Source organism: Ptychodera flava, chromosome 17 (genome assembly GCF_041260155.1).
Source record: "Ptychodera flava strain L36383 chromosome 17, AS_Pfla_20210202, whole genome shotgun sequence".
Classification (NCBI taxonomy): Eukaryota; Metazoa; Hemichordata; class Enteropneusta; family Ptychoderidae; genus Ptychodera; species Ptychodera flava.
Window position 1 is genome coordinate 22,815,506 of NC_091944.1, and position 24,939 is coordinate 22,840,444.

General features: G+C 39.7%; 1 protein-coding gene across 2 annotated transcripts; it reads left to right on the forward strand.

Moving 5' to 3' along the window:
* Window positions 1–42: 42 nt before the first annotated feature.
* On the forward strand, window positions 43–23,835 carry LOC139115816 (solute carrier organic anion transporter family member 2A1-like). 2 transcript variants are annotated; one of them, XM_070678189.1, is made up of 9 exons: window positions 43–182; window positions 4,611–5,358; window positions 6,197–6,499; window positions 8,971–9,135; window positions 12,031–12,235; window positions 18,310–18,481; window positions 18,893–19,323; window positions 20,169–20,233; window positions 21,511–23,835. In XM_070678189.1, exons 2-9 carry the CDS (start codon window positions 4,620–4,622, stop codon window positions 21,795–21,797), a joined length of 2,367 nt encoding a protein of 788 aa, XP_070534290.1. In that variant the 5' UTR covers window positions 43–182; window positions 4,611–4,619; the 3' UTR covers window positions 21,798–23,835. The 2 variants fall into 2 exon arrangements, with proteins under 2 accessions (XP_070534290.1, XP_070534291.1); XM_070678190.1 differs by lacking the exon at window positions 8,971–9,135.
* The last annotated feature ends 1,104 nt before the right edge of the window (window positions 23,836–24,939 follow it).

A 24,939-nucleotide genomic window follows, 5' to 3' on the forward strand; every position in this document is an offset into this window, starting at 1 on the left:
GACAGTCGTGCCACGCCCCTTCCATTCACAAATCACATGATTGTACTGTTATTGTGTCCCAAAGGTCACAGCGATAACAAAACGCCTGGTCAACTTCGTTTGCAATCAAAGGTTGACCGACCTGTAAAGGGCGCAGCGTACCCAGATCACTGTGGCCTGATTCAACGCAGGAAACTGTAAAGGTAGGGTTTACGCTCGTCTTCCGGTATCATAGAGTCAAGTCAACTGTCGTGATAAGGGCAACAACTTCATGTATTACGGTCTACTCTTAGATAACTTCGTCTATAAACTCAACGATGGCAGAAGAGCTCGATAGGTGGCCCTTCCCATTGTTGAGTTCCAGACCATCTCTGTTCACATAATGGCACACTTGTCTGTTCTGCAAGGTCATTTTCTGAGTGCACGGTCACGCAAACTCCATGTCAAAAACTTTCGCAATCACAACATACATGTGGCCGAGAAGATTGCATAGTCAGTGAGCGCATACTTTGACCGACAGAAAAAGTTGAATAACCCTTGAAACGCTCATTTGTTGTTCTGATTTACAGCAAAGCCTCGAGCAATTGTTTAAATTTCAGAATCAGAGTGTTTGCAAACATACAAACTCATAACACCCTTGTCTGCCTAGGAAAGATGGCGACAAGGGACATCGTACATCATGAACGCTAAAATGTCTCAATTGCAGGCTCATTATTATGGGCCTCCAAAGGTAAAAGACTTAAACTTTCGCTCAAGTTTTCCTCAATGAATCTTTCACCAATTCACTTTCAAAATCAAATATAAATATGGAGATCACCGTGCAAATTTCGGTGCTAGAGAGACAAAATATGTAATTACCCATTTACCGATATATGAAATTCAAAATGGCTGTCATCCCAGTGTTAACTCTATGGAGAAAAATTACATTTTCGAATTTCAAAAAAACAAAGACAGTGAAAGTTTTTCTTACTCAAAGAGCTTGAAAATGAACCCCGACAAGTGGTAGAACAGAAAAGAATTGAAAAACTTTGATAGCCCGAATATCTGTCCCCGAAGCGCATTCTACCAACAGTTGACCTCGAAAATCGACACAGCGGCAGTGTCAGCATATTGGAAATGAACAATTGGGAACACACAGAATGGCTATTATTATCACATTGTGCAAAGTCGGTAAAAGTGCACCGCAATGACCAGCATGGCCTGTGATTAGAGCAGCTCGAAGATGGCTTCGACGAAGGTACTCTGGTAATCGGCTGTTTTACTATGTTTGAAAATACGTCATGCGCGTCACGACGAGATTTTAAAGGATACGTTGAGGAGTTATCAAAGAAAATTGGATTAAGTTAGGGACACCCGAGAAAAGAAATTCGAATAACGAAACGCGACACATTGATATACGTTGCTGTGTCTGTAGATTCAAAGACATTAGCGTCATTTTGTACGTTTCTTCTCGTCAATTTGTTGATTGTCCCGTTATATAATGAATCTTTTGGCAGTGCTTATAAATATAACATTTTTCTTTCAATATGATACACCCACCTTGTTAACATACGTTCGTGTAATCAGCGCCCTTCAGGATAAATATTTATGAGGAAAAACAAGTTTCCGGGTTGTGTAGGACTTCACTAAATCAAGTGTTCCCGCTGCGTTTACAGGGACAAGCAGCCTGACGATTTCGAGAACCTGTTTAAAAGAGGATTTTTCACTTATAATTATACTACTCTAAGGCATGTTAAAAAAAATGAACGTTTCGAGTGTAAAAGGAAAAGCCATTCGAAATTTCCACCTCTCTAAGATTCGTTTTCGTTTCATTTAATTTCTCGTCCAACCCCACTGCACGATTTATCCTCCCTCGGAAACCCTCATGAACGACCAAAGCCTACTTTCTGTCTATCTACTTTGTGCTTTTGCAATTTGTCTGCTGAGCGAAATATCACGTTTTGACTCGGGCTAATGTTATAATAGGGAACTGTCTGTCTGCCCTCTCCGGCCCAATGATCAAGGTAAAAATGCTCGCCCGCGTAAAATGCAAGTTCTTGCCCCGTGTTTAGCAGGGCAGTGTGGCGACGCAAGGCAAACAGCACACTTGTCGCCACTCAGGAGACAAATTTTCAAACAAAACGCGACGTGTTTTACCCACATATTATGCGATAGCCGGGTTCATCGGCTCTAGAAGTCTCGCTAAATCTTGTGATGAGAGAAATATATCTTTGCTACTTTTGTATCAAGCCTAACTCTTGGAAAGCAAAGCTCTCTCTGCATGGTGTCTTAAGTTCTATACTGAAAATGCTACAAAAAGTTACGGTTACGGTCGTCTCAAGTTGACCTTCGATCCTTGCAAGATTCAGCGTCTACGGATATTTTATGGGGACTTTTTGCCTTCTGACTTCCGAAGGTACTCAGAATGTGATAGAGTAAGTTCACTCGGTGCACTATGAATAATTATCAGAATATCTATCTTGTTTACGCCATACAATCTGACCCTTACAAAAGTTTTGAGGACGTCGACTCTATACAGGTGTATTGGCGATAGGTAGGATGATGATGGACCAGAACAGGCATTTAAAACTCATATTATTGCCTAGGAGAGTATGCTGCAAACGAGGAGAAGAAGTTACAGTAGATAGCTTGTAATGCTAAATGTTTAAACATCTGTTTTTGTCAAACTAGCAAAGACGACAATTTCCATCACCATATACATGGATTCATAAGCATTTTGTGATTCTATATTGCGACACTTAAGTGTCAGTTAAGTTGACCAATTGAATTCATGTGTACACCTACTCCATTAAAGCAAGTTTTACGTCAAATCGACGGCTTTTATTCAAGGGGTCATAAGTCACAGCATAGTTAAAGAAGAGTGAAAGGTCAGTCATACACGACTACTGTAGCAAAACCATTTCTTATGTGCAGGCAGTCCTCTCCACAGTTCTACAGTCATGTTTTTTTTTTCAAATAAATCGAATTCAAACGGTAAAGATGGCAGATACACACTCCCATCGGGTGAATAATTACTCGATTTTACAATCGGTCTTTATTCGAGACATTCTTTTCAGAGATCACTCTTTTGTCGAATTCACTGGGTGGGAGCAAGACCTTATTATCAAAGTTCAGCGAATGAAACGTCATTTCTGATAAAATCCAAAATGCTACAAAAGCCTCGGCATCTTTGTAGCCCCCAGGGCGCAAAGGTTCGGGATTAGTAATTCGGTTTAAGATCAACGGCTGAGCAAAAAAAAATTACAATGCTATAGGCTACCATTCTTTGTTGATGGTGTTTTCTGTACACTATTCAACTTTCCTTTCTTCTCAAACATTGCCCGCATATTTGACCCTCAGCAGAGCAATAGGCAGAATTCGTCTGTTGGGCACTGATTGGCCTAAATTTGAGTAAGGTCGACGCAAAATGATGCGCAAGGAGGGGACTATTGTACACCTCTGTTACTCTAGGTCGAAAGCGGCGCCTGTGAGAAGGGATCAACAGGTGGTCGGACATGATAAGCTTGAGTTTTCTGTGGTGAAATCATCTTTTCATATATGTGAAGCATCTTCATGTTCACATAAATGTTGACATAAATCGAATTATAAGTTGTTTGGACAAGTAAAATAAATAAGACTTCTGGCGTCACCACGGGTTGCAATGCGGTTGGTACAGTCCGAACGGTTGATTGAAGACGCTAAGGGCCCAGATTAAATTGCCTAACATGCCGATTATATATGTGACAAGGTTCTCTCCTGGTCAGTGTTCGAATTTGCTGTCTACGCGACACTGATTTTATCAGCAGACTTTGCCACAGTAGACGTCTAATGTGCCCAGGCACACAGTAAATTCACTTTTGATAACTACATACTTCTTTGGAATCAAAACATTGCTTCGTCCACACGCAATAGACCAGGTATGTCTAGGTAGACCGCTCTCGGGCTAAAACTTATCTGTTTTGAGAAGTAGGCCATATTTTACCAATTAGTCATCAAGCGGGCCATTGAATCGTTCGATGTCGGCCTAAACCGCCTCTTATCTTTTGAGAATACGCACTTTTACTCGTCCGACTATCTATAGCTGATAACTTGTATATGTCTGTGTCTCACTTTCGCTGGCCTGACAAATTTGGCAGAGCGATAGCAATAAGTTTAAAAACATCTTCCAAAGGGGGTACAATCGGTATGTGATCTGTGCACCATGAAGTGCAGAACTGTCGTTATTGGAATTTAGGCTCATTCATTCTCACATTTTGTCAATCTCATAATTTTGGCATCGACATTGATTGACCACTGACTAGACACGATATGGTCTAACGACTCCACTCTGGCATCCTTTAACGGTAATTGATAGAATGACCTAGTCTGTATGACCTGCGGTTTAATTTGCTTTTGCTTAACAACGAAGAGTTTGCCAACGCCAACAATGATTTATTTTTGAGAAAATGGAACACGCTTGTCGAACTGTGCCTTGTGTTTTGGGTCATAAAAAGTCCTTGTTGAACGGGTTGATATGTGCACGCATTGATGATACTCAGTGCTGCTGGCTGCGTGTCGGCTCTTGGTATTGCTATAGTACAACCGCCGTAATTTTCTCAGTAGTTCTTCTATTTTCGTTTTACTCATATTTGCATTTTTTGATTTCTTATAAGGCATACACGATGGAAGGCGACAAAAGCCAAGAGGCGAAAGGCGACGACAGTAAGAACGCTTTCTTAATGGATGAACACGGCAACAAAGGCAAAAAGTCCGCGAGCGATGGACAAGCAAACCTGGCAGACAGCGACGACTATACTTGTGGAATAGGATCGTGGAGGCCGCGATGGCTTCAGGCTTTCGCAAATGTCAAAGTAGCCTTTGTCGTGATTATGTTGACGACGGTTATAACGACGCTGAACTTTGCTTCGTTTTCGACCGCAGTGGTCAGCTGGGAGCGACAGTTCGCCTTGTCGTCGACGGTTCTCGGAGCTTGCTTCACTTTCCTCGACCTCTCGTCCCTCATAGCACTGCCGTTGATGACCTACTTCGGCGGCCAAGCGACGAGCCACCGTCCTCGATGGATCGGATTCGGCATTCTGTTGTCCATATTCGGATTGCTAATTATCGGATTCACGCAATTCATATCGGACCCGTACGAGTACGGTGAAATGCCGGGCGGCTCTTTTAACTCCTCTTCCGGACTGTGCGTGCCTGGTCAAACCGGAGACTCAATTGCCGTTTCCAATCAAAGTCTCGTGACATTCTGCGAAGATTCAGCGTTATCTGGGAACAGCCTGACGGTACTACTCTGTCTGTTTCTCGGCTTGCTCTTAATGGGAGTCGGTATCACACCACTTTTCACACTTGGCGTGTCGTACATCGACGATAACGTGCAACGAAAGAAGGCGCCTCTATATTTTGGTAAGTGCATGTATTTTCCATCACTCCATGACAGAACAAAACAAAAGAGGGCGTTCACAGTCAAAAAGTACTGGTCAGGCATCTAAACAACATATTTATGTAAATCTTGTGTCATCGAGTGCCAAACTTTCCGATAATTACGTCATCGAAACAGAGTATCGGATAACCAGCCTCATATTCATGCAAGACAAGTTTCATTTAAGATCGATGTAAAAAGTCCTGAATCATGCAAAGCGAATTATTTATGAACAACATGATGCATATACTAGGTGAAACAAAGTAATGCCTAGCTCTCTGTATCTTAGCTATCTATCATGACCTGGAGTGTGCCATAATGCTATTATGCTATTGTGCTATTATTCTGTCCATGAGGGTAACAGCATACCTCTGTTGCCCGAGGACCTGAGAGTCGCCATAAAACAGTATTTCGCGCGAGACCGTACAGTCCGAGGGAAACAGACTATTTTTAGCGACTCAACATCATACGTTTACCCAAATGTGGTCGGTCAATGTGTGTCTTGTAACACGTATCATCCAACTTTCTTGCCTAAAAATCGACAATTTTCTCAGCTATCTCTCGGTTACAGACAACATGTCCACCTTCTTTGTGCTTTATAGAATGTGAGCATGCGGAGACGGCACTTTCAAACTTCCGCAGTTAACAGTTGTTCCGAACTGTTAAACAGGTTAACAGATTTGAAAACTGTTAACCGATAACTTGCTCTTTGCCTGTATCAGCGTCAAAATGATGCATACTACGTGACCTTGAATGATCGAATCACAACAGAGAGCTTGGACGAGGTGTGTTAAAAAACTTAATGTTCTCTGTTTCTTGTAGGAATTCTTTACTCGATGTACGGCCTCGGCCCGCTGATCGGTTACCCAATGGCGGCGTACTACACCAACAAGTACGTAGACTACTACCGCGTAGACGAGTCCACGGTGGAAATCGATAAAACGGACCCCCGCTGGGTTGGTGCGTGGTGGATAGGGTTCTTTGTCAACGCTACCCTCCTCCTCTTTGCCGCGATACCGTTATTTCTGTTGCCCAAGAAATTAAGAAAACCAAAAGAAGACGTAGAAGAGGCTGAGAAAATAGAAGATGATATCAAAGAAGTTACCATGTCTGAGAAAATAAAAGGTATGTATGCATGCATGCATGTATGCATGCATGCATGCATGTATGTATGTATGTATGTATGTATGTATGTATGTATGTATGTATGTATGTATGTATGTATGTATGTATGTATGTATGTATGTATGTATGCATGTATGCATGCATGCATGCATGCATGCATGCATGCATGCATGCATGCATGCATGCATGTATGTATGTATGTATGTATGTATGTATGTATGTATGTATGTATGTATGTATGTATGTATGTATGTATGTATGTATGTGTATTTAATACATACGTACATATACGTATGTATGTATGTATGTGTGTATGTGTATTTAATACATACGTACATGTATACATATATATATATATATATATATATATATATATATATATATATATATATATATTATATCATGCTATCATGCGCCATTCTGATTGGACGAGAGCTCATTCCACCGATGCTAAAATACTGTTTTAGCACTGGTAGCAGTGCTAAAACGGGCCCCTAAACCAGCATTTTCGAAACTTGCCCGGTCGGTGCATTTGAACGTACCTATCTAAACCACAGACCCTCGAGAAAGACGGTGACCGAAGACCGAATTTCGATACACAGATAAAGTGTGGGTCTGTAACTCACCTCTTGGTGTTAATAAGTTGGGATCGATGATGAAAGACATCTCTGAAGCAGCACGTTTGGGGTATGATGCACACAAATATTAGGGCGACAGTGCACCGTGCACTTTGCGGGAGTCGAGACGCGATATATCCTAGTACCGCTCTTTAAAATGAAGATAGTATTCGTTCATACACAAATAAATTGACACTTCCTCACAGTAACGGTATGTCAGATATTATTTACCAAAGTTTGGGCTATAACAGATCGGGATGTCCTAACGATGTAGACCAAGAAGTTCAAAATAACAATGGGATGACTCCTGGCGACTGCGACGATATTTGACATCAAATGCAACGAGCAGTGTCAGCGTCCAGCTCTCCCTGCATCGGGCAACACACTCAGAATCTGCACAACTGTTCATCACAGTTGCAGTCATCGCAAGTCTGGATTATTTTAAAACTGCTTGTTTTCTGGTACAATTAACGTCCAAATTATCCATCAAAAATAGATCCTGTAACTTCACTGTGCCATCACTGAATGTCGCGACGGTATGCGGTACAGAATGATACAAATCTATTTTTAGTATGCCAAAAAAGCCAGGACTATTGTTCTTATGTAAATTTACGAAAAAAATTGTTACTTTTTTCTTTTGATTTGAACTCTTGACCCATTTTCTGTGTGAGTGCAGCAGGTATTTTTTGACAAGTATCGTTCATGTTGCATGCGAATAAAATGCAATGTCGATATGGACGTAATGCGTATTTATCGTAGGATACTGTGTGCCTGTACGGAATCCCAACTTATAAAAATGCTCGGTCTCGGGCGCAGAATTTCCGACGTTCGATCTCTCAGACGTCCGTTTTCTGCATTTGGCGCTTAGAGTGATGAAAATACCCAAGTAAGACAACAAATACACGCAAGTTGATATAATATAATAGCAATAACCCCTTCGCAGTCGGGTATACACTCGATTTTGGTACAATTCGCTCCATATAGCACTCGCCTATCGGCTCGTGCTATATGTCGCGCATTGTACCAAAATCTCGTGTATACCCTCCTGCGGCGGGGGTATTGCTTATATATATATATATATATATATATATATATATATATATATATATAATATATATATATATAATATATATATATATATATATATATATGATAACAGAAATTATACACAATATTATTGACCGTCGCTTCTTACAAACATATAAGATAAAGATTCTACAGCGAAGCTCTGATAACATAGATCATTGTCGTCGCTATGACAACCACATCAAAACACAAGTTCTGCAAGATAATTTGTTAAGACAGAATGCCCTTCGGGGACAGAAAGTCGGACTCTCAAACTTTTTACAATATTCTTTTGGCCTACCACTTGCGAGGAATATTTTTGAAATTCATGGAGTAGATAAAATATGAAAATCGGGAATATTATTTTCCTCCGTAGAGATAGCACAGGGATGGCGGCCACTTTGAATTCAAATATCGTTGAATATTGGGTTATTTGTTTGTCTAGTACCAAAATTTGCACAGTAATCCCCGATTTTATTCTTAATTTTGAAAGAAAATGATTGAGAGTTAAGTTGCTTGGGTAAAGTTTGAGCAAAAGTTTACAGTCTTTCAGTTTCGAGGCAAGAACTTCCTTAAGAAAGAATATTTGCGAGGTTCTGGTTTCTTCTGCACAGTTGCATACATAAAATAATAAGCTTACCGGCTCAAATCATAGATTTCTTTCCCGCTACAATTTTACAACACACCTTGGCTATCACTGAGCCGTTTAGTATCAATTCTCATATTCGCTTTTTGAACAACTGATTTAACAAACCTTGCCGATTACGTTCTTTGTTATTTGTGATGAAGAATTCCCACGAGCCATGAAGCGTCTCTTCACAAACTCCACACTTATGTGGGCAATAGCTGCCATGACTGCCGACGCCGCTCTGTTGAGTGCGGTGGCGCCCTTTTCGACTAAGTACGTCATCAACCAGTTCAGGACCAGCGTGTCTGTAGCCGCCATCATTGTCCGTGAGTACAATTTGTTGTAATTGTTTTGTTGCGAAACAAAGATAGGATGGTATCGGTGGACATGTACTCTCATGAAAAATGTTTAAATTTTCATGAAGTGCAAACACTGAAAATGGCAAATAGGCCTTCAAGTGGACAGTGCACAATATATAAGTATAAGACATGCACATACATAGCACACGAAATTCATTTCGTTCAAACATGGTCCCCTTTCCCTTCCAAATGACAGCATATCAATTTGAACTCCCTCTCAAAGACGACAATTTGCTGAAATAGGTTGTTTAAGTTTATACTTGTGTGAGATTTGAACAACAAAACATCTAAAACAAAATGTGAAGGGTGACTGACTGTCACTGAGTATTATTTGTTGTTTCGTGTATAGGGCCGTTCTTGACGTAATGGTGACATATAGTCTGCACACGGTCATCGGGACAGGGCTAAGGGACCGTTCAATTTTTACGGCCGGGGGGGGGGGGGGCAAAATCCAGGGGGGTCATCATAATTTTGGAATCCGCGAAGGGGGGGGGGTCATCACTTTTTCACTGGTAGGAAAGGGGGGGTCACCACATTTTCAAAAACATAATACCTACAATAAAGTTCACTTTTATGCCATGGCCATGATCGACCCTCTTTACCGGCGGGCCGCCTTCGGCGGCCCACTACAATAAATATACTTTATGTATTACCCATGACCCTCTTAACGGGCAGACGCCTTTTGCGGCCCACTCCAATTAGGTTTACTTCATGCAATGGCCATGATCGACCCTCTTTACCAGCGGGCCGCCTTCGGCGGCCCACTACTATAAATATACTTTATGTATTACCCATGACCCTCTTAACGGGCAGACGCCTTTGGCGGCCCACTCCAATTAGGTTTACTTCATGCAATGGCCATGATCGACCCTCTTTACCGGCGGGCCGCCTGCGGTGGCCCACTACAATAAATTGACTTTATTGTAATACCCCATGACCATCTTAACGGCCGGACGCCTTCAGCGGCCCTGTTCAGTAAAGTTTACTTCGTGCAATGGCCATGATCGACCCTCTTTTTACCAGCGGGCCACCTTTGGTTGCCCACTAAAATAAAGTTGACTTTACGTAATGGCCCATGGCCCTCTTAACCGGAGGGCTGCCTTTGGCGAACCACTCCAATAAAGTTTACTTTATACAATGTCCATGGACATAAGTTGTCTATGGAAATGAAGTTCAAAATTGCCTTACAGTCGTCCTAATTAACAGACGTTTGCATGGATGTGGCTGAGAAGTTTGTGCACTGGCATCTCTGCTACACGTATAAAGTGCGCCGCGTACCGGAGTTCAAATCCAAACCGGTAAATTTGGCGTATGGGTTTTGGTTATTTTTCAGCGGGGGGGGGGGGGGGGTCATCAAATTTTTCCGTCTGACAAGGGGGGGGTTCAACATTTTTTCGCGAAAAATGCAGGGGGGGGGGGCTATATTTTTTTGAACACCGGCGACAAGATTTTGCCGGCCCCCAGGCCGTAAAAACTGAACGGTCCCTAACAATAAACGCAAGGAATCTCATAATGAGCGTTTGTCGATTATCTACGGCCCCCTATAGCTAATTGTCATCTTTAGTACTTGTGAAGGACCCAGCATTCTGTTGTCCTCATGGTATAGAGCCACGGGTAGTCAGGTTTCCTGTCCAATTTCTGCCGTTGGCTGCGCTTTGCTTAGGAAAGTGGTACGATACGTACAGGGAAAAGCGAACACGTCCTTCCCTGGGGATGGAGGTGTCTTGGCCTGAGCGCGGATTTCTTGCTGCTATTATTTCTATTTATTTTAATAGTTTTGACTGAGATATTGCTGATAAAGAGTAGGCTACCAACCTTGGGTGTCTTGGTCCTAGCATTGGTTTTGTAAAGATTTCGTCTGTTTCAAGTATATTTGTCCTGTGATAACTGTAAAAGGTCGTTTCTGGTCACCGCGCGAGTCATCTCAGAACGTGCGCGTCATGACTTCTTTTTGGGGGGGAGGGGGGGGGGTTACATACTCATCAGCTATGCTTGATATCCCTGTTTGCATGTCCAAAAATGCTTAAACGAAAACGGAAGTATTATGCAGTCAGTGATAAAAGACAATAAATGTTGAATCAATAGTGCCAAACCAGAATTGTTAGGAATAAAAAATAAAAGGGGAAAAAACCGCGTCGCTGCATCACCCTTGTTGAATGTCAAGGACCAGAAACATGTTTTTTGGCCTAAGCTAAGTTTTGTTGGTTTTATTATCTGATGGCTTTGATTGCCCAACGCATCAACAAGCAAGGGTAAGTTCGGATATCACCAAGTAATTTTGACAAAGTCGACAAAGAACGCACCAACAAGTGTATCTTCTGTTATACCATAGACAGCAGGCTCGCTTCTGCTTTCCATGGTTATAGACCTACTGGTGAGTACATTGGCGACATTGTCTGAGATAATCAGATGATAATCTGGTGACAGCGCAGCCAGTGGTAGCAATGGGGCAGGGAGCCAAACTAGTACAACAGGGTTTGTGGTCACTGAACATTCAACCTAATAGACTATAACTGCAAGATTTACGGAAGAGAAAATCGCAGAATTTTATCTCGAGGTTTAAGTCAGAAAACAGACTAAATTAAACGTGAGGGACGTATAAAATGTATAGGTATTGGAAATCGAAATCGATGTAAGAGACAGCATCGAGGTAGAAGAGATAACTCCCCTTCTAACCTCCATGGACAAACGACGAGCAAACAAAATACCCCGGAAGAATGACGGGTCACAGTCAACCGACTGTGGAGTTAGTGCTTATCGCATATGGAAAAGTGACATGTAACCCTTTCTCATTGAATACGACGTAGGTTAAAATACTTTGCTTTCTCTTCGTGAACGATATCTCACATTTTGTCCTGGCAGCAATCGGTTTTATCATTCCCTCTACAATCGGTATCTTCACTGGTGGCGTCCTCCTGCGAAGATTCAAGCCGACACTGAAGAAAATTGCGAGAAATATAACCATTGTCCACTTGTTGTGTTTGTTGATGATCATCCCACTTATGTTCATCGGGTGTGAAAACTACAAATTTGCCGGAATCAATTACTCGTACCCGTCTTCCAGCAAGTAAGTTGACGCCAAATGAGAGTGTAGGAGTGAATGAGTGTTGATTAATTCGCTATGGTGGGAAATTTTACAAATCTCGTTGTATACAACAGGACATTGTCTCGCGATACAGGACAAATAACGTTCACCAGGACGTTGAGATTCACATTAGTTTGAGGTAAACTGCGCAGGTATTTACAGTACATTTACCAATGATTTTGACGATGAGATACAGCTGGATATTGATACACTACCTAATTAGGTTTGTCAGTTTGCTCGAGAATTTACCCTTTTAGTGGTCAACTTTTACAACTTTGCGCCAACATCAGACAGACTAAAACAGCAGGTGACGCAGCAAGATGTCTGTAAACTAATTTACTCACAGGTCCAGTAGGCATAATTTGTGATGATTTTTTCCTATTATTATCATAAAAAATAATTATGAATATTAATAAATTATTAATATGAATGTTACAGAATATTAAAACTTTTTTACACACAATGTCGTCTAGTTTGTGTAGATGCCATCTGGAAACTCCATTGTTTTGATAATTATGATTATGAATAAATTATGATTATGATTAATAAAGTCATATTTTACACATTGTAATGTGCTTATGTGAACAACCCTCTGGAAACCCTCATACAGTTTCACAATCTATGCCAAAATATACAAGTGACACCATTGCCAAGGTTTAGTCTACTGCGAGAGTTACCATTGCCCAGGTTCAGTCTACGGCGAGAGTTACTACACAGTGTATATAATGAGAAGGTAGCCAGCTCCAATCGACAGTAAACTGACATACCCATGAATTACCTCCGTTTTCTTCACTTCTGCATGTTGATTCTCAAAATTTCTCCCGGTGTTGGCAAGTCCATAAATCAGCCATCAAATCTACCCAGTTTTGGCCACTTAGACGGAAAATTTGTGAAGTTTGGGGCTGCGAGAAGGTATATATCGCCAATGAAATGATGCTGCCTTAGCGGAATCGACAGCATCCGGGATCTTTTAGGGCCGTTTGCGAAATTTGAATGTAGCCGCCAAGCGGGGCCGAGGGCGGAGCCATGATTTAACGTTATTAGATATGCTGACATAATTGATCGTACGGCCAATGAACGCTCGTGACCTTTGATTAGACCTCTCATCAGTTGACCCGAATGTACATGTGTCTGATCAACCATTTCTCTAGTTGGACGATGTATTTTTCGAACTTTATAGCAGTTGTAAGGTTGCTCCAAAGCAGCTTACTGGGTATGCGATCAATGGAGGTGGTAGCTTCAGCGAAACGGGGACAGCATCAACTGAAAAAACACCGCAGCAGGCAGCTCAATATAGATTGCTGCGATCGTGTTTGCCAGCATTATATACACCTTATCCATATTATTTGATGACACCGTCATCACGTACGTCCATTACAAACGTCCACCTCCAGATGAACTTCCCACGACAGTGAGCACACCGTCATCAACTGTGACCGACTCCTCTGCCCCTCCTCCGCCAAACACATCAGCGACTAATCCGTAGCAATTAAATGTTTCCACTAGCTGTGATATTTGACCGTGGCGGTGACCTTTGATTTGAACGCGTTCGCCGCTGCGATATCACAGCTAGGTTTCCACGGTATCCACCTATTCCCGAAGAACCTCCGCCATGTGCACACCGTACCCACAAATACCTTGAATAGCAAGGAACACGACTAACACTTCCAGGCTTACAAACGTGCTGACATTTTCTTGCCCGTTCTCGTTTCAAAATTTTAGTGTTTTTTCCATAGACCCTGCTGCATCCGTGTGTAGCGTCAATTGTTTTTCCCGAAGACAGAAAGTCCTCGCTTCAGTTTCTGAGTGTGATAAAACTGCAGAGCTTCGGTTAGGATTTCCAAATCTGCGTAAGGCTGTTCGCAAATTGTTTTTCTATTTGCGTAAAATGTACCAAAAATGCGTACAACATGACTACATGTAAGTACCTATATATACAGCTGTCTACGCGATATCGAAAACCGGTTCAAAAGTCAATGAATAAAGTGTTCAATAAACAACATCAGTGACAATGTTTTTTCTTTGATATTAGTTTCACAATTTGTTCTGTTCTATTTTCTGTCGACGATTTTCCTTTCTTACTAATTATTTAGACTACAACTTCCCACTATTGCCTTCGCCGCTTGACCTATCATCGCTGCTCTGAAGTCAAATTCACTTAGTCTCGGGCCTTCCATGGTTATCACCATCAGATCATTTAGATCAGGCATAGTCACTTAGACAGCTACGTTTCGATTTTGTAATCCTGTTTTGGGTACTGAACCCACGCGCTCACACGGGACAGATGAGACTGGAATCACGGCTGCAATTATGGCCAATTTTGCAATAATCTGGAATAAGTTTGCAGACCGGCATAAAACTATTATTTTTAAGTTTGCGTAGCATTAACTTAAACTTGATATTCGACTAGGAGATCTCAGGGTTTACAAGTATGCATTGGCGCAGCGGAAAAAAAAAAAAACATTTTTGTTGCAATAACGACGAACTCTATGAACTTGTTACATTTTTATTGGTACAGACTTGAAGGAAACGTGATTACAGGATGTAGGACAAAATATTGCTAAATTATGAACATTTTTATCAGCAAACAATTTATTTTTAGTCCTGGATAAACTTCACATTGAAGGGAAACTACGTGTGCTCATGTCTTTGTTACAGAGACTGCGCTTTTTAATGCGTATCGGGTTACGCAGACGTCATTTTACTTTGCGTACTTCAAAGTAATAACATGCTTGAAATACGCAGGATTTTGCGTTAACGGAAGCTCTGTAATAAAACTATTGATAATATTATTAAAATTTTACTTTTTCTCAGTATTTTTTGCAAGACATGGATATATTTGTTTAACATATTCATAAAAAAGTAACAGGTCCTCGTAACGCCAGCACGCGTACGCCTTTTCAATAAAAAAGATATCGATTTCAAGGTACATTGTCTGTGCTTTGTCTGTAAAACACGTTCGTGACTGTGTTTTAATATTTGTTGGGCAGCAAAATAGACGACAGTCAACGCTGCCTGTATTTTCATTGTAAATCTCTGAAAATCACAAGTTCAATTGGAAGGTGACTGCGTGTTTGTACGTACGTACGCTGTTTTGAGGTCTCCTCGCCAAGTCGCTGAACTTGACATATTTTCACAATGTCAACCGGGTATCTATCATAAACAAACGCATCTGCAACCCGTCATCCGTTTGTAATCACACATACATAGCTTGGACCGTTGACTTGAGGCACCTCCATCCTTGGACAGACCATGAAGTAATCGTACAGTGTAAGTGTAACTTTCATGTGTAAAAAAGGTCACGAGCGTTCATTGGCCGTACGATCAATTATGTCAGCATATCTAATAACGTTAAATCATGGCTCCGCCCTCGGCCCCGCTTGGCGGCTACATTCAAATTTCGCAAACGGCCCTAAAAGATCCCGGATGCTGTCGATTCCGCTAAGGCAGCATCATTTCATTGGCGATATATACCTTCTCGCAGCCCCAAACTTCACAAATTTTCCGTCTAAGTGGCCAAAACTGGGTAGATTTGATGGCTGATTTATGGACTTGCCAACACCGGGAGAAATTTTGAGAATCAACATGCAGAAGTGAAGAAAACGGAGGTAATTCATGGGTATGTCAGTTTACTGTCGAGTGGAGCTGGCTACCTTCTCATTATATACACTGTGTAGTAACTCTCGCCGTAGACTGAACCTGGGCAATGGTAACTCTCGCCGTAGACTAAACCTTGGCAATGGTGTCACTTGTATATTTTGGCATAGATTGTGAAACTGTATGAGGGTTTCCAGAGGGTTGTTCACATAAGCACATTACAATGTGTAAAATATGACTTTATTAATCATAATCATAATTTATTCATAATCATAATTATCAAAACAATGGAGTTTCCAGATGGCATCTACACAAACTAGACGACATTGTGTGTAAAAAAGTTTTAATATTCTGTCACATTCATATTAATAATTTATTAATATTCATAATTATTTTTTATGATAATAATAGGAAAAAATCATCACAAATTATGCCTACTGGACCTGTGAGTTACCATGTAGTATGTTTATATCTTTACAGCAGCTATCAGTTTCAATGGTGACACACACAGAGACTGATTGCCAAGTTTACAAGCAGTTCATATTCACGGAGAGGTGGTAAAAGAACGACGTTACTTAAAATTTAGACTCAGAGGACAGTGTTCTTTGCAGTTGAATATCAATAAAGTTCATGACTTCAAAAATAATAGAGTGATGTGTAAAATGAACAAACTTTACTTTGGTTATCAACAAATGAATGACACCACATTTCTCAATGAGCTGACATCGGGGCCTACTTCAGTACGAAGTGAACTTGGGGGTTTCAGGCTATTTCGTGAACGTCATTTGTTTTCTATATTGACAAGATTGTAGCGACAAGCGATAAAAACATTGCAACATTGTAAGAGTGTTTATCATTTCTAGTTGATCCGACGTTTTTATTAAACACAAAAAAATAATAGACAGTGTTCTTTGTAGTTGAATATCAATAAAGTTCATGACTTCAAACAAAATCTAAAAAACAACACACAAATCGATCTGAAAGAATCAGAACATTTGAGTAGCGATAGCAATGTCTGGAAGTCAGGGCTTTGAGTCAGCAACTTTCTAGTCTAATAAAACTCAGACAACGAGATGTTCTGGTATTGCCAGCCATGGTGGGGCTTTGTATACATACGCTGACACGTAATTAGCAGCTATCAGTTTCACTGGCGTAATGATCTGTACATTTGTACAAACAGACGTTGAACCAGACAAAAAAACGCATCACATCACACATCACTCTATTATTTTGAAGTCATGAACTTTATTGATATTCAACTACAAAGAACACTGTCCTCTGAGTCTAAATTTGCAGTAACGTTGTTCTTTTACCACCTCTTTGTGAATTTGAACTGCTTGTAAAACTTGGCAACCAGTCTCTGTGTGTGTCACCATTGAAACTGATTGCTGCTGTAAAGATATAAACATACTACATATTAGTTTACAGACATCTTGCTGCGTCACCTGCTGTTTTAGTCTGTCTGATGTTGGCGCAAAGTTGTAAAAGTTGACCACATAAGGGTAAATTCAAGAGCAAACTGACAAACCTGATTAGGTAGTGTATCAATATCCAGCTGTATCTCATCGTCAAAATCATTGGTAAATGTACTGTAACTGTTATGCAAATTCTGACTTGTTGAGCATGGGACGCATAGTAAAATATTTGTACACTTTATACGAAAAGTCTGGCGAGATCTCGTCTTCAGCGTATAAAGTCAAGGGAGTCTGTTAATTCACATTTTCCCTTCATTCTTGCCAGGAATCCTAGTGAGATCTGATAGTTTAGACACAAATATTGTGCTTTCTATTGATAAGCACCGGGTTTATCTGACACATCATGATCATAAAACCGATTTGCTAAAAGTCTTAGTAGTGTTCTTTTCCATCAGTCTCGCTGCTTCTGAATTTTTGTTGTTCAGTTTTTTATGTCGTGCAGTTCCTGAGATGATTAGTAAAAGTCTCGGTATCAGGTAAACACTTAATGCGATATGTATGGCAAATGTCCGCTGTTTTTTGTTGCACCATCGTGTTCCCTTGCCGAACTCAACAAAACCGAAGTCGTATTTTAAAGTTTCTTTCCCGCTGTTTGTTATTGAGGCACCGTTTGACTTGATTAGTTTGGCCACAGAGTTACAATGATGCCAAATGAGAGCTTAAGTCAACGCTACCAACTTCGAATTCCTTGTCTTGCACGTTTACAAAAACAGTTTTTAAACAAAGAATGCATTGCACACTCCTAATAATTGCTTTACGTAGCGTTACATAATGTCAACACGTCAGCTCCCGGACATATATATGATGGGAAATGTACGCGTTTTATACATACATATATACATATATACATAATATTATATATATATATATATATATATATATATATATATATATATTATATATATATATATATATATATATATATATATATATATATATATATATATATTGACTTTGATATCGTGACTGAATTTACTTACACAGTGGCAGTATTCACGACACTTCCAACGGTATGGATGCAAAGTGTAACACCGAGTGCATGTGTCCGCCGAATTCACCGTTTAATCCAGTCTGCGGTTCGGACGGCGTGACGTACTCTTCGGCCTGCCACGCTGGATGTGCGGCTCGGCAACAGACCTCAGATCCAACTGCCATGGTGAGTTATTTTATTCGTAGAGTTATACGAGCAGGAATGTCAATTCGTAAGCATTTTTCTTTGAAGTACACCTTGGTTTCACTCCACAAACTTTTGTGGAGTGACCTTTGTTTATTTCTGCAATTTGCATCGCATTGTATGAACATGTGATCGATTATGAAAGGAGAAATCGCCATTGTTTGTCCTGCGGTTAAAAAACATTCTCAAGCCTTTTTGTTTTGTCTTCAAATGAGCTCCACCGGATTTCAAATTTTAGAGAAGTATATTAATTCTCATTGGTCAGCAAAAGTGCTACCAAAATGACGTATGTTCATCATCTACTCGTACAGATAACATTCTATTCGTATATATAACATTCTATTCTTATAGATAACATTCCATTTGTAAAGATAACATTTTGATTTATTTTAGACTTTATCAGGGTGTTCTTGCGTTGAGAATCTTAAGGGAAACGACGAAGAGAGAGTTGTTGCGATTATGATGTATTCGACTGAGGGAACTACCATAAACCAAGATGGCGCTCAAATGGATGACGAACTGACAATAAAATTTGAACACTCGACAACTGACAAGGTCGTGGCTTATAATGATACAAAAGCCGAGCTGTATAAGACCCCAATGAGGAATTCGACTGTCATTCAACTGTCCACAGAGAAGCCCTCAGATGTTTTTTCGCCGCACGGGGGCGTTGCATACAATCCTTCAGACGATGGCGGAACTGCCAGGCCTGGTATATGTGGAGAGCAGTGCACTAAACAGCTGATTGCGTTTACAGTTCTGTTGTTCTGCATGAGTTTCATTAAAAGTCTACCACAGACCGCCTCCCTGGAGATTCTTCTGAGGTGAATATGTACATAAAATGCAGGTAGTTGACCAACAGTAGTAAAATAAAGTAATTGCAGAGGATCTCATGATACTCATGATAGACAGTGGAAGTAAAACTGAGCTCGTCCGACCGAAAGCTAGATATAACGACAACAGCCAAAACAAGATAGCTAGCTCGCTAACACATACATACATACATACATACATACACACACACACACACACACACACACACACACACACACATACATACATACATACATACATACATACATACATACATACATACATACATACATACATACATACATACATACATACATACATACATACATACATACATACATACATACATACATAGTTTAATTTCATGCCTACTTTACTCAAAAATCTGTGTGGCAAAAAACATAAAACCAATGTCAGGTAAAAAGTTATATTATCTGCCTGAACCCAACATAACAAACATTGTTACGTTCTACTCGATGAAATTCAAAATAATAAATACCAACAATAGCATTCGTCTTACTGGCACTGTTATCTTACTTGCTACTTTTATTAAGAATTAATATCAAAGTGGACAACATTTTACCTGACTCCGATAACTGTTTGTAATCTAGACACGGCAAATACCTACGGCGGTGAACGTGAAACAAGCGCTGTATCGAAGTTAGTGCCCATGTATTTCTTGATGATTAGAGTAGATAGTTTTTTCAGCGTTCTTTCTTTAACCGTTGTTTCATTGCACGATTTCGATTTGTGTTGAAAAATTGAATACCTTAGTATTGATCAAAGAAATCAATGTACGCCCTTTCTGATTTGTGCTATGAGTTAACTCTTTGTTATTCCTTCGTCTTTTTTTAAGGAGCGTCAAGCCGACAGAAAAACCCTTTGCTCTCGGAATTAGAGCGATGTTCTCTCAACTATTCGGTAGGTTACTATGCCAGCATATGCTGAAATGCATATAAAGCAGGGCTCGAAATTAGCGGTAGTCCCGCGTCCACAGACTACCAACATTTCCCTGGGGCTACCAAAGTCCATGAAATGGTAGCCCACACAGACTACCAAAGCCTGGGACATGTAATTACTTAGTGGGCGACATGACGCTACTACACATGCTATACCGACGCTCATACAGTCAACCCAGCTGGACACAGAAAGGACGTGTCGAATTTCTTGCGACAAACTTTCAATAAAATATCACGTGTACGAGATCATCCCATGATATGCTGGGGAAATATAGTCAAAATTGCCACGAAAGTATTAGGAACATGACTGTACCAAGTTGCCATCCTGAAATTCATAGCCAATCTATTTTTAGCCATGTTATGTTTACACGTGCTGAGTGAAAAGTCGTTGTCATTGCGAACATCAAAGCTCTGCGTATGTGTGAATAGGTCGTCAAACTTTGAGGCGTCACCGTTGTCCACTACACATGCTATACCGTTCTCCTAAGGCTATGAGCTTCAGGTATTGATGTCAAATGACTAGAAAATTCACTCACTGGATAGAATCATGCAAAATAAATCGTTCATTGTCTAGATATAGATAAAATATTCTCTACAAAAAACCCTCTCCATTCATGCATAGGCTACCAGACCTTGTCGCTGGGCTACCAACTTCAGAAAATGGTAGCCCAATGTGACTACCAGGGTAAAAGTTAATTTCGAGCCCTGTAAAGTGAAGCAATGCTATTGTTAGTGGTTTCAAAAAACGGTTGATATGAAAGAACATAACATATAGAACAAAGAATATTTATGCTTTTCTGTATGTATGTATGTATGTATGTATGTATGTATGTATGTATGTATGTATGTATGTATGTATGTATGTATGTATGTATGTATGTATGTATGTATGTATGTATATGTATGTATGTATGTATGTATGTATGTATGTATGTATGTGTGTGTGTGTATGTATGTATGTATGTATACAGTATGTATGTATCTGTGTGTTTGTATCTATGTGTGTTATTGTTATTAATCCATGTTTGCTCTATGATTATATAACTAAAATAAAACTAGAGTGGTTGGAAACGTATAATAATTGTATAGATAGTTTAGAATATGCCTTAATAATGAATCATCGTATATTAGAAACGTATGAAATTATTAAACTTAAGTCTGGCCAACGATTACATTATCTTGGTCTGAGAGAAATGTATGGAATAATATATTCACCTGTAATGTATTGTTTCTCGATAGCTTGGCTTCCAACATCAATATACATCGGTGCTATCTTTGACTCGGCGTGCCAGTACTGGGGGCGTAATCCCTGCGGTGATCGGGGTACGTGTTGGGTGTACGATGTCGACGCCTATCGTTTGAGATACTACGCTGTCATAATGTTCCTCAAGCTGCTTACCGTGATTTTCTGTTTCCTTACTTGGTTTACTCTGAGGGGTAAAGCACCGACCGACCGAGAAGAGAACGGCTACAAGGCAGTAGCCACGAGCCCCGATGGCAATTCCTCAAAGCCTGCCAAAATGTGAGGCTCCTCGCACTGGGACAGATTGGTGCATTATAGCAGTCACTGAAGAGATATTATGAAATCCTGTGACAAACACAATAATTAGAATGTAAGCATTCAATATTTTGAAATCCATTTAATGGCATAATCGAGGTAGAAATCATCCTTAAAAGCTCACGTTAATGGCGATTTTTTTCGTCTGTGGATTGAGTGATCGGTTGGTTATGTTGAGGTCTGATACTGCATCTCGCATAGCTGAAGCTTGAGCAGGTATCAAGCTTGAGCAAAATACAATAAGTAATTTTCTGTCAATGGGACGAGAAGGCATGTACTGTCACCTTGTTATTTCATTGACTGACATATAGCTACGACCGCCAAACCCGTGAAAAAATCAAACTTCCAATATTTACATAAGAAATGGTCTTGATATTAGAAATTTGACCGTTTTATTACATTCCATCGGTGCAAGGGTCGAAATTTTCGTCTGCCTTCAACCAACCTAGTTTGACCATTTCTAGATAGGCGTCTGCAAGGTAGAGAAGTTACATATAATCCTTCCAGGATTGACCGAGTAGGAAACTACTTGCCAAATCAGTTTACCGTTTCCTGTTCTTGTTTAATATTGGCTAGTGTCGTCATGATCAAAATATAAAATAAAGTCTCACGAAGGTATGTATAAATAGACACCTCATTTTCACCAAAGCTGTTTCTATATTTCACTCTTTCATTGCGATTCTTCCTGGCACAGATGACCATCAACGCCTACAAATGACAGTACCCTTCAGACTGTATTAATCAATGCACTTTTGAATACATTTACAATAATTTTATATAATTCTTAAGATGTAAAGGTCAGGTTAATTGCCATGTACAATTTTTATATTCAACAAAAAGGTGTTATGCAATTATATATTTTATGAACATTTATGAACTTTTAACATACAAGTATTATACTATCAATTTTTCTATATTTGGTAAGCGTGGTCATATTTTTGTACTATTTAACGCATTTTTTTTTATAAAATTCTCTGCAATGAATATTTGAATTACAATATGAAGACGGTCCTATTTTATACCGTGAATGCAACAATCACACATTTTGTCCAACCAATAAACCAAGCTCTTAAGATGGTCTCGATAACACTGTTTTGGGGCCTATTTTTAAATGGAAAAAATGTTGGCTGCTGGTTAACCCCCCAATCAGAAATTAGTTTGTATTGCTGTGAGGCTGACTTAATTCAGACATTCATATTTCCCTCCCATAAAAACAATAATAATATCTCTGTTTTCTAGTGTTTGTTTTCAAATTTCAGTTTACCAAAAGACCCAATTAAATATTGTTAAAAATTTATTTTTGTCTTTGTTGACAAGTCAAATTGGTTTTAATGGTTGGCCAAAATGTGCCTAAAATCAAGGGGGATGCTTTCAGTACAAGTGTCGTGTACTTTATATTTGTAAATCTTGACTTTGAGTCTGAAGTTACTCGAATAATTTGTTTAGTTTTTCATGACCGCTTCATGACTTCACACTCTTGTACTTTCTATTGCTAGGACTCTGTAACTTCGATCCATATTCAATGACCCTAAGGTTGAATTGCAACTACAATTCTATTTCGAGTACAAATTAGCATTTCACCTCGTGTCAGCACATTGAAATATTCAAATGTGGCTAGGAGTCATGAAAATGGCCCATTACCCCACGAAAACAAAACACTTCCCTAACCGCGAATGACACTATTACACTTGTGGTGCAGCATTGCACAGCATTTTAAAAATGGACGCCCTTTTCATCTGAAACAAAGGAAAAACTCATTTTTATTCTTTTTTTCGAAACATATTCACATTCACACAACGTTGTTCACTTTCAATTTACAATGTAATTTGTTAACGCAAAAAAGTGAACTACATTTTCGAAATACATGCATTCCGTTGCATTTCTTTTATATGTTGTAAAAATATGAAATTCATCAGACCACGTGACATAGAGGCTTTCAAAGTGATATCTTCGTTGTTGTATTTTTGTAGTTTTATTAAAGCACTGTTTACTGTATGCAAATCTAATTCCAAAATTTGTTGTCTGATTTCAAAGATTATCAAATATCTTTAGGAACAATATCTTGGCTTCTGTAAGTAGCAAGCCAAAGAGAAAAGTATCGTACATATTGGAAGCAGATTTTTTTATTACGATTTCACTGAAAAATGTGTGCATTTTCAGTGTAAGATCCTGAAACATTTGTACAGGCAAAGTTGAAACAACTGAAGTGAATACAAACACCACAGTGCAAGGTTACATCCGGGTATTCCTGACAAGTGACACGCCAGTCGAACTATCCCGGTCATTCATTTCCCTGAGCAAGAATAACATGTACTTGTATTTCACTGAGTGTTGAGAGTATCGCAGGTTTTGTGGGCATTAATGTAAATATTGGACTACGTAAAAGCTCGTCTGCTGAATAATGACAAGCTACGTCGATAACTTTACAAGAAATACTTTTTCGTCCCAAACTTTTAACATATTCTCAGGCCAACATTACACAATTATGAAATGAATTATGAAAATGAATTAATGTTCATGACCATTAATTCATTTTCGCGATGGTTTCATCGATCGTGTGTAAAACCGGTGTCGAATATATGCATGGTCACCCATTCATTCAGTATTCAACATGTCAAACAATATAAGTAGTATCTCGTATCAAACAAATTCATGAAAAATGCAGGACTTTGTCCCTTTAATTGGTATACACGGAGAAGACATTGTTAAGTTTATTCGTTTTAGTAGAACAACTGGCAGACGCATGTAGATTGTTCAATTATCAAATTGTATAGAAAGAGAGAAATCTTAATTTTGCTGTCTTACTTCGGTGGAGAATTGTTCGGTGTGTATCTTCTTGGCTTCGTGTCCATCTGATGCCATCTACTCTACGCCCTCAACGTTCCAATTTTTTAATTCTCACAGTGAATCAGAATGTGATAATTCCAGTATGTGTTTCCGCACATAGTGAGAGAGAGAGAGAGAGAGAGAGAGAGAGAGAGAGAGAGAGAGAGAGAGAGAGAGAGAGAGAGAGAGAGAGAGAGAGAGAGAGAGAGAGAGAGAGAGAGATGCACTCCACAGTTTGAATTCATTGCAGTTTTTTTTAATCTTGACATTCTCAAATGTCACAT

What these genes read in the sequence shown, in the direction of transcription:
- LOC139115816 (XM_070678189.1), top strand. Translation starts at nt 4,620, where the DNA reads ATGGAAGGCGACAAAAGCCAAGAGGCGAAAGGCGACGACAGTAAGAAC. An exon ending in GAAGGCGCCTCTATATTTTG is followed by an intron (nt 5,359 to 6,196) that starts GTAAGTGCATGT and finishes TGTTTCTTGTAG; the next exon opens with GAATTCTTTACTCGATGTAC. An exon ending in CCTCAGATCCAACTGCCATG is followed by an intron (nt 18,482 to 18,892) that starts GTGAGTTATTTT and finishes GATTTATTTTAG; the next exon opens with ACTTTATCAGGGTGTTCTTG.